Source organism: Serinus canaria, chromosome 18, assembly GCF_022539315.1.
Source record: "Serinus canaria isolate serCan28SL12 chromosome 18, serCan2020, whole genome shotgun sequence".
NCBI classification, from domain to species: domain Eukaryota; kingdom Metazoa; phylum Chordata; class Aves; order Passeriformes; family Fringillidae; genus Serinus; species Serinus canaria.
In genome coordinates, this window is record NC_066331.1 from 4,652,872 (window position 1) to 4,669,676 (window position 16,805).

General features: G+C 36.7%; 1 protein-coding gene across 15 annotated transcripts in view; it reads right to left on the reverse strand.

Annotated features, from left to right (window-relative positions):
- Window positions 1-16,805, reverse strand: part of STXBP4 (syntaxin binding protein 4) — a 77,647-nt gene that overhangs the window by 43,661 nt on the left and 17,181 nt on the right. For 12 of the 15 annotated variants that reach the window (XM_050981477.1, XM_050981480.1, XM_050981469.1 and 9 more), the window contains 8 exons: window positions 15,780-15,858; window positions 13,188-13,270; window positions 12,605-12,701; window positions 11,210-11,322; window positions 10,454-10,540; window positions 9,296-9,361; window positions 3,398-3,574; window positions 351-467 (listed from right to left, as the gene is read on the reverse strand). In XM_050981477.1, the coding sequence (XP_050837434.1) occupies window positions 351-467; window positions 3,398-3,574; window positions 9,296-9,361; window positions 10,454-10,540; window positions 11,210-11,322; window positions 12,605-12,701; window positions 13,188-13,270; window positions 15,780-15,858 (819 nt within the window). The remainder of the gene's footprint in view (window positions 1-350; window positions 468-3,397; window positions 3,575-9,295; window positions 9,362-10,453; window positions 10,541-11,209; window positions 11,323-12,604; window positions 12,702-13,187; window positions 13,271-15,779; window positions 15,859-16,805) is intronic. The other 3 variants (XM_050981481.1, XM_050981482.1, XM_050981478.1) reach the window with 2 other exon arrangements.

A 16,805-nucleotide genomic window follows, 5' to 3' on the forward strand; every position in this document is an offset into this window, starting at 1 on the left:
TTAAATGAAGTAAATATAACAATATCACTTATTTAATTGTTGTTTCATAACATGCCAAAGAATTATCAACTATTAGCTTTTCTGCCTTTTTCTTCTGAGGAGTTTCACAGAAATTGATAGAGTTCAGGTGGAAAAAATTATCTGATCATCTTCATTTGTCCAGCACAGCAAAACTCAAAGATTATATAAACCTCTAGATGGATCTGCACACTTACACATCATCTATATTTCCAGGAATGAAAGGATCTCTGCAAACTGGTTTATACCCATTCTACTATGTTCATTCCTCACAAACATCAACAAAACCCTTTTCCAAATAAGATATTTGTAAAAATGAAAGGCAAAGTTACCTCTACAAATTGTAGCAATTTTTCAGTGGCCACCTCAAAGGTCTTCCTGGCCGACTCTGATTTCCGTAGCTGGCAGTCAAGAACTGTAACCCTCTTTCTCAAGTCATGAATGCTCTCCTGGGAAAAGTATTTTAAGGCTTTTATTCTAATAATTTTCCTCTCATGGATCACACAGAGACATAGTGTGAATAGAGTGTTTGGAATGTTTAACACACTCTTTTCTATATTTCTGTAAAACATAAAACTGGAATGCCTGAGCAGCTGGCAAATCAGCTCCAAACTGCAACAGATTTTGGCATATGATAGAAAGGTAAATTAAAATTGGAAGATAACAACAGGGATAGGGCTGAAAATGAAGAGAGCTTGAACTGAATGATGACTTGATCAAAACTACCAACCTTATGGTGACACTACCTCAGCAGGGTGCACAAACAGCTGGAACAAACTCCGTTCCCTAGTTTGCATCCACACATCAGTTGGCCAACACAGTAATTATGGCACATCTTGGAGGAAATTACCCCCTACCATGTCTCTGCATGCACTTGTATAACCTATTGATCAGTGTTATGCATCCCTTCCTCCAGTACAGAAGATGTGAGCCCTTTCAGATCCAGCTCTGGAGGCTCTGGGTTTCATTAGAGATCCAGGCACTGCTCCTGTGACAGGACCATGAGCAAAGTCCTCCCATGTACCTGGGCATGTCTGTTTAGCACAGCTGTCTGCGGGACACAAGATCTAGAAAGATCTCTCCAAAATACAGAAAAAGCACTGTAGTTAAAAAATAAACTTTTCCATCACACTGCAGGTGATCATTCTGAAAGCCCACAACCTACTTTAAAACACTTACAAAATAATCACCAAACCCCACTAACTAACTTTACTGCAAATAATTTGTTTGTATACTCTGTACAAAGCAGCAGAACCATCATCCCTCTGAATGCCTGAATGTCAAAGAATCTGTAGATTCAAACACCTTTTTTTGGTAATTGCACAGTTCACTCTGGAGAAGAAGCTGGTGAAAAAACTCACTCTTTCACACTAAAAAAGTGAGAGGGACCAATCTGATTTTTATTTATGCTCAACATATGTTATATTCCATTTAGTGAGTGTGTTTTAGGGGAAGATTTACTCAGGCACTAAAGAAAAAAAAAAAAAACAGGCATGACCCTGCCTGAAACTTGGCTCCTGTAATTGACTCCCCTTTTACAGCAGGATGGGGACAAAAAGCTATAAAATGGAGTTGGCACCTACTTGATACTGCTTCTTTTGGATAAGAAATGCAGAGATTCAAATTTCCACACAGATATTGTAGTACTCAGTCAGAATTTCAGGAACTCAAGCTAGAATCCCTGGAACAAACCTCCAGGAAAGCAACCCACACTCTATGAATCTCTTAAAATTTGGCTATTTATAGAAGTCCTAGAAAACAAACAGTAATGCAAGAACACCTGACATAAAAGATGGAGTATCTCACCCAGATGTTGAGACAGAACATCCAGGGTGTGATTAACCTCATCACTCACAATCAGATGATTGGAATTCCTCCTGGGAGCCACAGGGACTTCCTAAGCTGTTCTCTGCAAGCTTGTTTACCCCAGAGCTTGACTTTACCTTCTAATGTCTTGAAATATTAAATTAATTCTCAGGATGAAACAGGGCACCATTTAAATAGGTTTACTTCACCAGGTCATACGCACATTCATTTTTCATGAGAAAAACAAGGTAACCTCACAAATGCCAACCTGCTTGCACTTGTTCAAACTGTGTCTAAAACACAGGTCAGGAGTTATGCAAAAAAAAACTTGAAGTGCATCAAATATTTTATTTCTTAGCCTGTTCTGAAATGCCTTGCTGGAGATGAAGTAGACTTAAAATATAAGGATCAATTAATATTTTTTATTATTATTTGCAGGATTAGTAGCATTCAAACGATTACCTTGATTAAATTTAAATTTACTTTGAAACAGGACTGGACTTTACACGTTTGTTATTTGCCTAACAGAAACTGTTCCAGATTGCAAGGCAAGATGTATTCTATTACCATCTGTAGGGCAGTTGTCTGGTGTCAAGTGGGCAATTTCTCCTTTTCTCTCTCCCTGAGTGATCATACTCCTCGCTGGCAGGGGACACCTGCTGATAACAGGCTATAGAATGTCACTGCATGGCTGATAAGAACTGCACCATCCCATTGTGAGAAGTGAGCCCAGAGGGAGAAGCCAAGCATTGCTACCCAGATATAATCTGGGGATTTTGACACCTCAGCACAGCTTCCCACTGGATTCCCCAGAGGAACAGCAGCTGCTTCTACTTCCACAGATCTGTGGAGGAAGAATACACCCTCTTCTACAGGACACCCCTGCTCCAAGAGAACCACACCTGACACCTCAGGAGGACTGCAGCCACTTTTCCAACTGGACTGCTACCAACACCCTGACCAACAGGGTGTCAGGTTGAGTTCACTAGAAAATTCTACACAATGTTCTAGTGTTTTGCATTGTTTTATTTTATCCTTTTGTTTTTTTTCTTCCCTATTAAAGAACTGTTATTTCCTGCTCCCATATTTTTTTGCCTGAGAGCCCCTTAATTTAAAACTCATAGCAATTCGGAGGGGTGGGGAGGGTTTGCATTCTCCATTTCAGGGGAGGCTCCTGCCTTCCTCAGCAGGCACCTGTCTTTCCAAACCAAACCAGAAACATAAACCTGAAGGCCATTTTCACATGAGTACAAAAGCATACAAATATATGCAAGGTGTAGTCTTTAAAGGCAATATATCTGCAGCCCAGAAACTCTCCCATGCTTAATGCTTGAGATGTGCCATTCTGACCTATAACCCACATATGCTAGGAGCTCCTGTTTTTCAAGCCCAAAGATGCCTGGATAAAGGAAGCCTCGTACACTTCACATTACCCTCTTCAATCCACATCCCAGTTATTGAATAATAAAAGACAAACAGTGACCTACTTTAGAAAAGCAGATGAAAAGAAAATGAAAACCAGATACATGACAACAGCAAGGAAACCATGGTAACTCTGACAGACTTTGCTTACTTTATTTTGGCCAGAATGCTCAGTGAGCTGAGCCTTCAGCTCTCCAATTTCAGCCTCTAAGAGGCGAATCACCTCTTCATAGTCCAGCTCCATTCCCCGGGCCTGCCTCTGAGCAGCCTCTGCAAGGTGAATTCTGCTGCGCAGGGCTCTTGTCTCCTCCACAGCTGCCTTGGCTTCCTGCAGGTTATATAATTCAGTGGAGAAGTTACAATTCCAGCTACCAAAAGAAAGAGCAGATTTAGCTCACAAGTACTGCAGTTGGCATCAGGGCTATCTGGTAGTGTTCATGGTTAGAGGGCTCCATTGCTAATTTTTAACATTATGATGTGCAAATGAAAACCAGGTATGTACAGAGACATAATTTTCCTAATAAATTAAATAACAAGTTCTATAATTACTGAAAATCTACTTGAATGAAAGGTTTTCTTGAAATGCACCAGATGCTGTTGATCTGCCCCATTGCTTCCACACTAAAAAAGCACCTTAATGAGATGTTACTTCATTTCATTTTTATTGCATGAATTCACACTCTAGTCACAGCTCACACATCATGTAGATGGATTTTTAATGCAAGTAATTCAGTCCACACTCTTTTCAGAATCAGTGCTTTAATATAAAATCTATTTTTCTGCTTCATTCCTGGTCCTATTATTCTCCTAATATCCAGGATTATCACAGAAGAGTGGTAGATAAAACTTATATATAAATAATGTACAGAAAACAGAAAATCAGAAACTGTTAGCTTTTAATTCAACTAACGTAATCCCTAAATGTTGCAAAATCTTCTTTCAAGAAAGCTATTGCTCCATACATTTTAGGACTGAATATTATTTGAAGTTAACTGATTAGCAAATTAGAAAGCCAAACTAAAGGTCTGTCCAATGGATCAGTTTACACTCATCTAGGAATTAAACAAACAAACTGCTCACACAAAATGTACAGGCTCACTGGCACCAAAATCACTGAACCATCTTTTCCATCAGCTATTAATTATCTCTAGGAAAAGTCGCTTTTTAGCAATTTTCTGAATAATTAAAGTTATCAGATTTGAATACACAAATTCACAGAGCTAGAAGTTTTTTGTAGAAATTGCTCAGTTAAGGATACTTAGGTGAATATTGTATTCCTGGTCTACCTATTACATCTTATAATTATAATTATATCCTGGTTGGGAACGGAACTAGAGGGAAAAAAGGTGGGTGTTACTCCTCCCATAGAAGAGAAACACACTATGACTCTTTACCATGGGGAGGAAATAACCTTCTAGAAGCTAGGTTTGAAATTGCTGTTTCTAAAAAACCTAGATGACCAGATCTTCCTCTTTTGTGGAAGAAATTGTATATAAAAGGTGTCATAATAGAAATGTCTGGAGAGGTCAGTCACACTTAAAAATGCAGATTTAATTCTTTCCTAATGTAGAAGCATTTATCCTATAAATCAATATCCTTCAAGTTATGTTTTCCTATATTTTGTGATAATGTTCTTTCTGTAAAATGCTCTACCAACCTCAGCTTCATATGACTTTTAACCTCTACACTGTTAGTCTTAATAGACAATGTATTCTGGGCCATAAATCAGCTAATCAGTGACATATAACCAGCACATCATCTTCCTCATCTTTGCAATATAATAGCAATTTGGACAATGGCCAGGGACATCCTGGTCTCTCAGAAAATAGAGCAGTGGAAGTGACCACACATGTAGAACAGCAACACTATTAGAGAACACAGGTGACATTGGTGTTGCATAATTTAGAGGTTTCTGTTACACGGCATAAGCATTAAGAGATCCATTGAAGTGACCTTTAATTTGACAGCAAGTAGAATGATTTTCTTTTTTCTTTGGGAAGCATTAGGTGAACTACACAAGAACCACCTGCACCTGGAAACACAGACTCATCCCAAGCTTATTGCTCTGTGTGTGTGTTTTTCCTCACGTTGGTGTCACAGTTGTGTGTTTACAGCACTAAGAGCAGTGTGAGGGTCATTACTGCTCACACTCCCTGAAAGCACAGCAATCACCCCTCCTGCAAGCTGCTCTTGGCACTCCTTTTTCCTAGAAACAATTCAGGGAACACGGGGACTTCTTAGAAGTTATCAACCTACAGAAGCAGAGGTCAAATTACTGCCTTTGGGGAGGGCACTTTTTTGTCAATGTAAGAAACAAAATGAGTCAACAGCAAGAGAAGCTGGGCCCTGCTGCTATAGAGGATGAGCTGGGAGCCTTCAGCAGCAAAGGCATCCTTGGGAAACAGGCTGGAGGTGGGAAAAAGACTCTTGGAGACAAAAGTGAAAAGATGCTCTGACATTAAGTTTGACTAATATAAATGAACACAGAGGCCTTGAGAAAGGGTGGCATCTTAAAAACCCACACTTAGGAATTATTTAAATAAACTGACATAAGAAAAGTGAAGAGAAAATTGCTATTATGAAAAGGGAGGTCTTCATTTTGAAAGAAGACATCCTTGAGATAAAGGTTTAATCTCTTACAATCCAGAATTGCCTTTACTCCTCCATTGTTTTTTCAGAACTCCAGTTGTTGAATATTAATTTCTCTCTAATAGCAGACTAAGTATGACCAGATTTCAACAGTGAAAGACCTAAAGGAATAATTAAGGAACAATGGCATCTTACATTACAATGAAACAATTACACACACTACAACTGAATTAGTAAAATTGTCTGACACACCAGAGATGTTTGCTGGAGCAGAGGGGCACAAAGGGAAATGATTCCATCAGGTTTTCCCATTCTCCAGTTACTGGAATTAGTACTGTGAGGACACAGTGGGTTCTCTCACCTGGCAGGTAAGGGGGCCCCACCAGTGAAGAACTGATGGGTAATACCCACTTCAGCAACACGAGCTCTTGTCCCACTCAAATGTATGAAAAACGTGTCCAAGGCCAGGCTGGACAGGGCTTGGAGCAACCTGGGATAGCAGAGGGTGTCCCTCTCAATGGCAGGGGGGTGGAATGAGATGAGCTTTAAGGTCCTTTCCAATCCAAACCAATCTAGGATTCTGACACACAACAGTCAGAGGATCTGCAGCTGCTAATATTTCATTTATATAAACACCTCATGGGACCCATTGTCCTGATCTGGTATGAAGCCACTACAACCAATAAGAAACTAACAGCTAGAAGAGAGAAGCTGAATCCTTGAAAAAGCAATTTCAAGGTACAGGTTTCTTCCTAAGCCAGGTTCTATTTCTTCCTTGGATAAATCTGAGTGTAAGAAGGTTTTATCCAAGTTTTATTCCAGCCACTACAAACACCTAAACTAAGATATTCTTTTAAACTATGTGAAAATTGTAGTCACAAATCAATCATGCTTGTTGATTAATTCTACAAAAATTGTATATTGAATTCATCCTTTAAAAGAACTTTAAGTATCTTTACTATGTATTAAAATAAAAAACCTCATGAAATAAACCAAATACTTCTTTCCGGCAGGGTGACAGAGATTAGATACTGCTTCCAAAAAATAGCAGTCACTCAAAGCCCCTATTTTCCCCTTAGAGAAAACAACTACAGAGTAGCAAATCTCAGCCTTATGAACCAAATCCAGGAGTTTGGGATAGCACAAACAGTGTCTTATCTTCACAACCTCTCCCATTCCCTATGTTTAGCAGAGTGCTCCAGCTGACAGAAACTGCCCAGGAAAGGCTGTAGTACAGAAGGGATCATTGAGGCTGAAATACCCCAGGACTCTCAGGCAGCAAAGGATCCAGGCCAACTCCTCCAGGAAGACAGAAGACATCATTACAGATTTCACATTCGTGCTCTTGGCAAGACTTCAGTGCTTTTCTGTGTTTTGTGCCAATTTCAGCTTACATATGATTTCAAGGAAGCCCCAAAGATATAGTGCTATATCACAACTTCAAAGCAAAAATAGATCAATTAACGAATTTTAATTGTCTCATACCAATAGGAGAAAATAATTACTACTTCACTGCAAGTTTAGCAGCATTTCCAATTTTAGGGGTTTATTCATGATGTTCATTAGAGAGTCAATCACTGTTTAATGAATTGGTACTAACAAAGCATGTTCATTAACCAAAATATTTGTACGGCTGTCTTAATTAATCTGTTATCTCTGCAATTCACAATTAGTGGAAAAGAGAAATACCACAAAATATGCCTCAATATATGATTGGTAACCTAAATCCGCATTTAAAACCTTCTTTTTCAGGAAAGCAGTCATTTCAAAAAAAAAGTTTAAATTAGGCTGATGTCAGAAGACCTTAAACACAGCCTTAAATTGGGTTTTTTGTTTATTCTGGTTGTTTGTTACTTTTAATCAGGCCATTAGGGTTCCATAATGTACTTATTAACTCCTTTCACTAACCAGCTCAAGCAGGAATGCACATCACAAGTTAAATGGCAATATATATATATTTATTATATATATTTTATATATATATATATATATAATATATATAATATATATTTAATATAAATGGCAATATATATATTTATTATATATATAATTTTTATATATTACTATATATATATAGTAATATATATATAAAACACTTGAACGTGCACCAAGTATAAACAGAAGAAAATATCCATTAAAAGCCCATTTTTATCTCTTAAAATAGATCACACAATGCTATAATTATATATAATGTGGTATTTCTCTTTCACTTCACTAGATGGAATCCTTTCAATTCCTACAAAAAAATCAGTATTTATCCCTGGGAGGTTTGCAGGGCAAAACTGAATTTCACCACTACACGACAGCACCTAAGAAAAATAAAAGTGGGAGGACCTCGAGTGGTGGCAAATGGGCACTGCTGCCACCTAAAACATCTTAAACCAGCCCTGTCCAAGGCTGCCTTCCCAGGAAAAGCAGGTTTGTACTGGGGATTGTACTCTGTACCAGCTTTAGTCTGGACTAATAACACAGAACAAGTGTTCTGGTCTAGAACAACACAGTCAAACCATTAGAGAAAGGGAACTCAAGTGCATTACTGGAACAAATCTTCCAGTTAAATGTTATCCAGAAGACAACCCAATTTATTTCCCACAGTGTACAGAAGGAAACGACACAATACTAATGGAAAAAGCTTCCAAGCAAGCTCTGGTGTACTTGAGGAATAAAAGGTGATAATGAAGGTGTTCAACAAATCTTAGGAGCAAAATATAAAACTAATCTTAATACAGGGGATTTTCAAACTTTATCTTGCATTTTTACATCACATGTGACAGGAGAAGCCCGCAAAGAATAGGTGCAGCAGTGCAGGAGGGAAGGAAAACAGCCAGCTCATCAGAAGGAAAAACTGATGGGGTGTTCAAGAGGAAGGGGGAACAGGAAATTTCCTTGGTTTTGAATCCAGGCTATAAATGACATGAGACTTACATTTAATTGGGAATTTCCTTTAAGAGACACAAGGAAGCCAAATACTCTGATTTATTGGCTCATAATTATAGATAGATTTGGATGCAGAAAAAAAGACTTTCCTCAGAAAACCCTGACTACAACTTTTTTTCCTGGTAATTTTTTCACACTTAAGACTGGCTGACATATAAAGTAGTTAATGTTAGGACTGTAAATTAGGCAACTGTTGCCTAAGAGCAGCAAAATCTCTTCAAGAACACTTAAGACTAGAAAGGTTCTACTACATAATCATCCCACTTCATTGATCCAGCTGGTCTCAGGATTCCTGTCTGAATTCAATAGCAGAGAAATAGATTACTGCTCTAAAAAGTGAAGAATCAATTCTCCACTTTTAATCAAAAGCTCTGTAGTAACACAAGAACCACCTCTGTGTTGAAATCAGAGTCAAAGTATAGTCTATATGAGCACTAAGAGAAAAAGAAGTGCTCCTTTCTCCCTTCCATAAAAAAAATTAAAAATATTTACATGATTATAATTTTTAGAGACTTCAACATACTTGCTTGACTACTTGTAGCTGCTCTGCCAACTGCTTCTGTAAGTTCACAGATTCAGACAATTCTTCCTATTAAAAAAAAAAAAAAAGATTGATAAATAAGTTTGAAAGAGAAGGAGTTTTGGTCCTAAAGCAATTAGCTATTCCAAAACTACAGATAACAATACTTAAGTTCTATCAACAACTTTTATAAAACCTGTGATAAAAGCATCTCTAAAAGATAACTTTTCTGTGAATTCATTGATGCTGTTTAAGTTTCTTGAGTATTTTAGAATTATTTCCTGAACATTTCTGGGATGTGTGTAAAAAGAGTGTAAGAAATAAGGCAATTAATTATTGATTGATCACTGTCAGTTTTCCACATCAGCAATTTAGGGACACCTGGTGAGTTTTCACTGTGTTCAATGTAAATGGGGTTCTTTCATTTCAGTACAAAGCTCTCAGAAGAAGAATCATTGTGCACAGAAGAGAGAACTGACCTCTGGCCATTTCAACCCAATGCTTCTGAAATTTACAGCAAGAAATTTTTTGGACCACAGGGCAATTTTTTAACCTGTCTGTATCCCAAGCTCAGTACTCCTATTGAAGAACTAGAGTTATGTATGCTGAACACAGAACTTCCTATCTTATGGTTTGTTAAAAAAGAAATTCAGGACCATGGGAATTTGGTAGCAACCTGGGGTATTAAGAAATAATATTTATTGCTTTAGGACTTGGGAATTGTGTTATGTCTTGGAAAATATGTATTAATTTTGCACATAGGGTAATTTATCCTCCAGTTCTGATTCCTTTCAGAAGAATCAGCACATGCTCAGACTCTGCAGTTACTAGCATCACCCATTTTTAAATAAAATTGCCATGCAAATCAGTCATTTCTCCAAATTCACTTCTGTGAAATGTCTGCTTAGCAGTCTCATTCTCTATAGACCAGATTAAAAAATGTGTTAGCATTCAGTATAACGGCTAAAATTCACTGTCTCAATATATATTGTAAGCAATCTTCAAATGTGATTAGGACTGTTTGCACTGCAATTTTATTTATCTATGAAAAACTGCACATAAAATTCAAATAACCAACAAATTCCTATACAATTCCTGTACACACTCAAAAAACCTCCCTAGTCTCTTGACTAATTTAAAGCAAATAAACAATAGTGTTACCTTTAATTTGCTCATTTCTTTTAAAGCTTCATTTCTTTCTTTCTTAAGTTTTTCTACATCATCCTCCAAGGAATCACAGGTTACAAACTGCAGGTATATAAATATATAAGGGTGGAATGGATTGCTAACTGTGTCTTCCATAATCTTTAACAACTAATATTAAAAGTCCTTGTTAATAAAATGAGAAGGAAATCTTAATTTTAGGATGATTTACAGATCTGAAAATGCTAAAAATGCTTAATAAAATTTTAAACAACTTAATCTTCCAAATGAACAATTACTTTTCCTTTAAAAATGGATTAATAAAGTGCTTTTTAAAGCATCAAGAATACAATGCTATTTTAATATTTTAAATAACAAGGCATTTTATTTTAGTGTTCATATACTAAAAATGCTCTTTTTTCAAGTCACCTCTAGAATAAAATCATTTTCACTGTAGCAGTAGCTCAAATCACTGGGCCCAGTAATTGTTTCTCACTCACACAGGTTGCAGTAATCCAAATTGTATTGAGAGACCTCAGTAAATCAATGTTGTCCAGACTTAAAACAAACCACAATTTAATTACATTAGTTGCTTTCTACAAATTAAGCTGCTTAAAAAAGCTTCACAGAAACTAGGTTATCTTAATCTTAAAGAACCCCATGCTGCAGAGCTGTTTTAAACATCTGCCCAAGATTTCTAGTTATTTTACATAGAATAAACTCTCCAATAATCTCCTCCCAACTGTTAAAACACTGACCAGGCACGTATTTTACCTGTGAGTCCTGTAAGCTGGCAACTTCACTGTTCCCAAAGGTTTCAGATTTGTGGCCATCATCAGTTTCATTTGATTGCACAGACAACAGATTTCTTGAAACTTCAACGAAATCTAGGAAAAAAAGGAGTTCAGATTTTGTTGCCATAGCCTGGAAGTTCAGTTTAGTAACAGATCACTGATGCAACACAACTGCCAATATCACCATGAACAGCCACTCTGATAAATGCAGGTTTCTAAAGGAAAAAAAGAAAATCAGAGATGTATCTCCAAAGAGAAAGTTCTGGAAAAGCTGATAAGAATAAAAAGGCCCAAACACATAGTGGAATGAAACATCCTCAAATCAAATTGTGAAGGAAAAAAGAAAACAAAGGTGGTGTGAAGTTCACCTTCAAAGTAGCTGAGTGGTTCTGCATCTGGCAGGTGTCTGTGAAAAATGAAATCAATCTGCACACCAGGTATACATACCTGCCCTTCTAATCTCTTCAGAGGAGACAAGAAAAAAACAAAATTTCCTGCTAGCTCAGAGATCACTGTTTCCTTTCAGACCCCTTAAACCCCTGATAGAGGCTGAGTAAAATTGATGTTGACCAAGTTGAAAGTTTTAAATACAAACAGTGTCTAATGCACAATCAACACGACTTGGATTACCTATACATTTTGGATTTAAAAATTCTGCTACACTATGACAGAAAGGGGGAAATACAAAGGTCAGTTTACTCCATACAAAATCTGACAGAACATCCAGCAGTTTTCCTGCTGAAGATCTTTTTGGATGTTTAAGTAGAAAATACTAATTTTCACAGGCTAGTGTTTTTCATTGACTTAGGGAAAGGGAAATTTCCATCAGTTTTAGCACCAGAACCACCATGTCTCACAGTTTCCAAAAAATATTTTTTAATTGTCACAACCACAAGAAGTAACTGATTCTCATCAGAATTAGGTTTAGCTGGAAGAATTGTGATGGTCTCCCTGCAAACCTGTTTCTATATGCAACAGTTGAAATGTTCTTGCTTCCCACATACTAAAAATAAATGATCCATCCATTTACTTGCTTCAAGAAGCTTCTTTAACTATCACAACTCTCCCAAGTAATTTCTGGAAAAATTACAGCTCCCTATTGTCAGAACAAAAAATTCAAGATTTTGTGAGCACAAAATAAAACTTTCCAAAGGCTGCTCTTAATAAAATAAATTTGTGATTTGCATTCACATTACTTAGTTTCAAGCAGAACTTCAAGATTATTTTCACACAGCAAAATAAGGTTCTTGCCTCAAATTATCATTTTATTTGCAGCATCAGCCCAATACTGACAAGAAATACATTAATGGTTATTATATATAATTTCTGTATTTCTATTTTTCATTCTTTTCTATGGTAATTAACAAATTATTACCTCCAAAAGACACTGTTCCTTTAGAATCTTTATGAAGCTGCTGCCTTAGGGCTTGCTGCTGTTCATCTGTGAGCTGAATCCCAAGATAATTCAGTGCCTAGAAGGAAAAACTTATTTTGGAGTGAAAAAAGAAAGGACTAAGGATAATGACTGCAGGGACATGGGGGTGTAATTAAAGAGCTACACTTCAAAGAGGCTTTGTAGCCTGATACACTCTCACTGATAGCACTTTTATTCCAGAGCCACTCAGTGACTTTTCCTTCTAATTGAGAGATGTTCAGATATTATTTAACCTTGAATACAGATGAGTGTAATAAGCAAACCCCTTTGTCCTTAATAACTGCTTTAAAAATCCCCAGGGATGTTCTGATTCCCAGAAGAGTTAATCAGTAATTAGATTAACAAAAACAGTAATTTGCCCAATACATAAACTGAAATATTGGCCTGCAACATGAAATAACAACCAAATAGAAAATTCTGTGTGTCAGTTAAAGTTTGTCAGCCTAGAAATACTGTCCATATCTTTTTTACCTGCATTGTGAAGGGGGAGGAAGGAGAACTCAGAAGATTTTTTAGTATTTACCCTCTCCAGCTTTTCTGTTTTGAGATGAATACTCAAGTTCTTTCCTTGGGGCTCACAATCATCATTCTGGCTGGGGGCAATAACTAAGAAAAAAAAAAAAAAGTAATAATGATGTAGTGGTAACTAGTGCTTTGAAAAAATTTCTTCTGAAGCTCTACTCATCAAGTGGATGCCAGCTAAATACCACTTGCCAAAAATACATGTTAATCCTTAGACTGACTTCTTTTTTTAAAGGACATAATTGTAATCAACAAAAATTACGGGTATCAAACACTTTCACTATTTTTTTTCGCATAAAAAAAGTGACAAGTAGGAAATTAACAGAAAATAACCAAGAATAGCTTTGAGTAATCCATCAAGCATATGGCTTCTCCTTGTGGTATTTTCTCTTCTCTCAGAAATACACAGATACTCAGGAAACAGAAGGGGAAACACACTTGTGAATCCCAAGAGAGACCTCCAAGACACACCCTGAGTGTAACTGACAGCTGCCACTGGCACATGGAGTGAGCTAAAAAACTCTTGGGAAGAGAGGGAATGACCTGTTCCAAACATGGGAGGGAGCTTAGGCTGAACTCCACAGGCTTCTCAGTATTTTTTTCTGGGAAGGAACTCTTTTCCAAGAACTCCTGTCCATTAGGCCATCACCCATCAGCCCCTTCCACCCTTACAGCCACAAACACAAGTTTAAATGGGTTTTTTCAACTATCACTTTGGATTGTAGATGTATACAAATTAAAAAAAAATATTGTTTGCATTCCTTATTTATAAATAGAATGTAGGTCTTAATTCATCGTTTCATTAATGAATTAAAAAGGTACTGAAATCAAAACCAGTGTTTGACAAGTAAAGGATCTTGCAGTTTGAGATTCTCTCTAAAGGAACAGAAGGTATCTGCAGAGAATTGTTTTGTTTTTTTTTTTTTAATTTTTTTAGTTTCACAGCATATCTGTTTCCAAGCTCAAAGTAATTTACATTCTCTTTACATGCCAAAAGGATAAACCAAAATATCTTGAAAATCTCTGACATTAACACCTCTCACATGCTATATTAAAGTCTGAAGGCAGTGGGCTAGAACCTTGGTGGAATTGGCTCAACTTCCCTGCAGCTCAGAATGAAAAAGCCTAGTGTATGAGTTTGGGGAAAAACCTTCTCAAAACTATGCTGATTTTTTTATAAAGTGTTAAAAACAAGAGTATCTCATCTAAGAGATGCTTGAATTTTTCAAGGTTATCTTGAAAGTTTATCCTTGAAAAAGGGCAGCATGAAAGAAGTGGCAGGTTTTTCTAAAGATGTGCTGTTAAATACGAAGAAAATGAAACATAACTGGAGCTGCAAGTATTTGTGCTTTCTGCTCTACTCCCTACGTTCTTCAGATGCGTTCAGAGACTGGGCCCTTCCTGGTGCCTTCAAAAGAAGAAGCTCCTGTCTACTCAATCATATTAACCAAGAGTCTTATATACTGAATATATTAAAAAATAATAATTTTGTGTTGTTCCTTTGAGTCAGTTGTAGTGTTTTTCACAGCCAATAAGTAAAAACTGTGTGAACATTAATCTCCAGGTGTATTCAATAGTAAAACTTTGCCAGTTTCAACAGCCCTACATTTGAGCAGCTCACCCTTCAAGGAAGGGAACCAACTGGTCAGATAGGCAATATGGGAACTGTTTAATTTTAAATTTGAATATCTAATATGGGGTATTAAAAAAATGCAGGTACAATTTAAATAATATCAGTGGAGAGATATCTGGAATTAATCACATCCTGTGTATTTGTTCTTCCTCCCCTCAGTACATTAGACATGAAATTTAGAAGTTCAGCTTATGCCTAATTGCTACTGCCTGAAGAATATTGAGGTCAGCACAGAGAAATACTGAACAGAGTCAGTTCTTTCAGTGTGCTAATGGGGACTCCGATTATTGGGTCACTCTTGCATTTTCAATCTAAATACAACATAGTTTTTTCCCACAGGAATTACAATTGTTCCGCTCAGATTTGATTCTGACCACATTTCACAAACCCTGTTTTTCCTTAAATGTTTTTTCAAAAGAGATATTTTCAAGATGTGATCTTGACTCTTGTGACTCTTGTCCTTGTTACATGACTCTAAAATACAAATACACACAATATATTGTATTTGTTATTAACTGAAAAGCTGTTAAGAGGGCTGCATGTTAATTCTATCCTTTCAATATGCTGCCCTCATTTAAGCACAAAAACCATGCAAGCAGCATACAAGCCCAGAATTTCATCAAATCAAGAAAGCACAGTTTCTATGGCAACCTAATCTTGATCTATATGTGAGTCTTCATTATCTGGTTTCTACTGAGTCTATTATCATGACTGCTGTATAGCAAATGTTGTGATCACTCATTTTTGTTTGGTTTCAGCTGTTTGTTAGAGACAATGTAAGTTATATTTGACAGAAGCTACTAAAAATCCATTGATCTCAGTGCTTTATTTAGGACTGTAAAAACAGTGCAATATTCCCTTTTTTTTAAAGACTGCTGAGTCTCACTATGCACTATGTTCTGTTTGACTGTTATTGAAAGAACAAGGAAAAGGGTGGCAGGGAATTAAATCAGCACTTACCCGTGGCAGACACATCAGCAGGATTGCTGTCTAGAGCAGTAATTGGAGAGTGCTCTCCCATCTTGACTCCAGTTTCCATCTACAAGAGGAAATGAAAAGTCATGAAATACCATTTCTAAAGCAGATCACAAGCCAAACCAGAAATACAGGTTCATGAAAAAAGAGACAGGAAGACCAGGGGAAGAAAAAAGGGCTGGGGAGATCAAACAACCCCAGGGGAAAAAGAAAGACATGGAGGGGGTGGTGGTGAGAAGGAACAGCACTGGAAAAAATCAGATTTGGGCCTCATCAAAACCTTGGGTTTTGAAAACCTTCACAGACTGAGACAGTACAGACTCTCTAGGCAACCCACTTCAATGTTTATACCCCTAATGGGAAAGAAAAATGGGCAAGAATTTTAAGTACAAATATAAGAAGATTTGAGAGTCACCTGTTTTGACTTTGTATTTGAGAACATTTTATTTTTCCTTCTTCTAAGGTAATACTTTATTTTGCTTTAAAAATATGATAAACTGAAAATCTGCTATCAAAAATTGAAATATAAATTTTGAAATCTTCTTTCTCATGGTAAACATTATTTCTTTACAGTAATGGTGAGCTGTACAAATTAAAATTGCTGCTTAGCCAAAAAAGGGGGAAAACCCCACGTATTTCTAGGACTTTTTTAAAGCAAAAATCTCATCATCACAGAGAAAGTATGAGATTGTACTGTACTCTCACAGAGGTAGTAAGCAGGGAGTGTTTTGTCTCTGAAATACATAACTATTTGTATCTAATTCCAAAATTTCAAAGAAACAGTGAAGGAGAGCTTGGTATCTAAGGACACAGTTAATGCTTATTTCATTTGTTTTCTTACCCCAAGTCAACTAATTCCTCTCATCAGTGTGGTTTACTCTCCTGCTATACAACATGGTTTTTCCAAAAGTTATTGTGCAGGAAAACAGACAGTTATTGTTTTCTTAATAAAATGGAAACTCAATTACAATTAGGAGAAAAAACAACCATTTGCTCAGTTTGTTGTAAGAG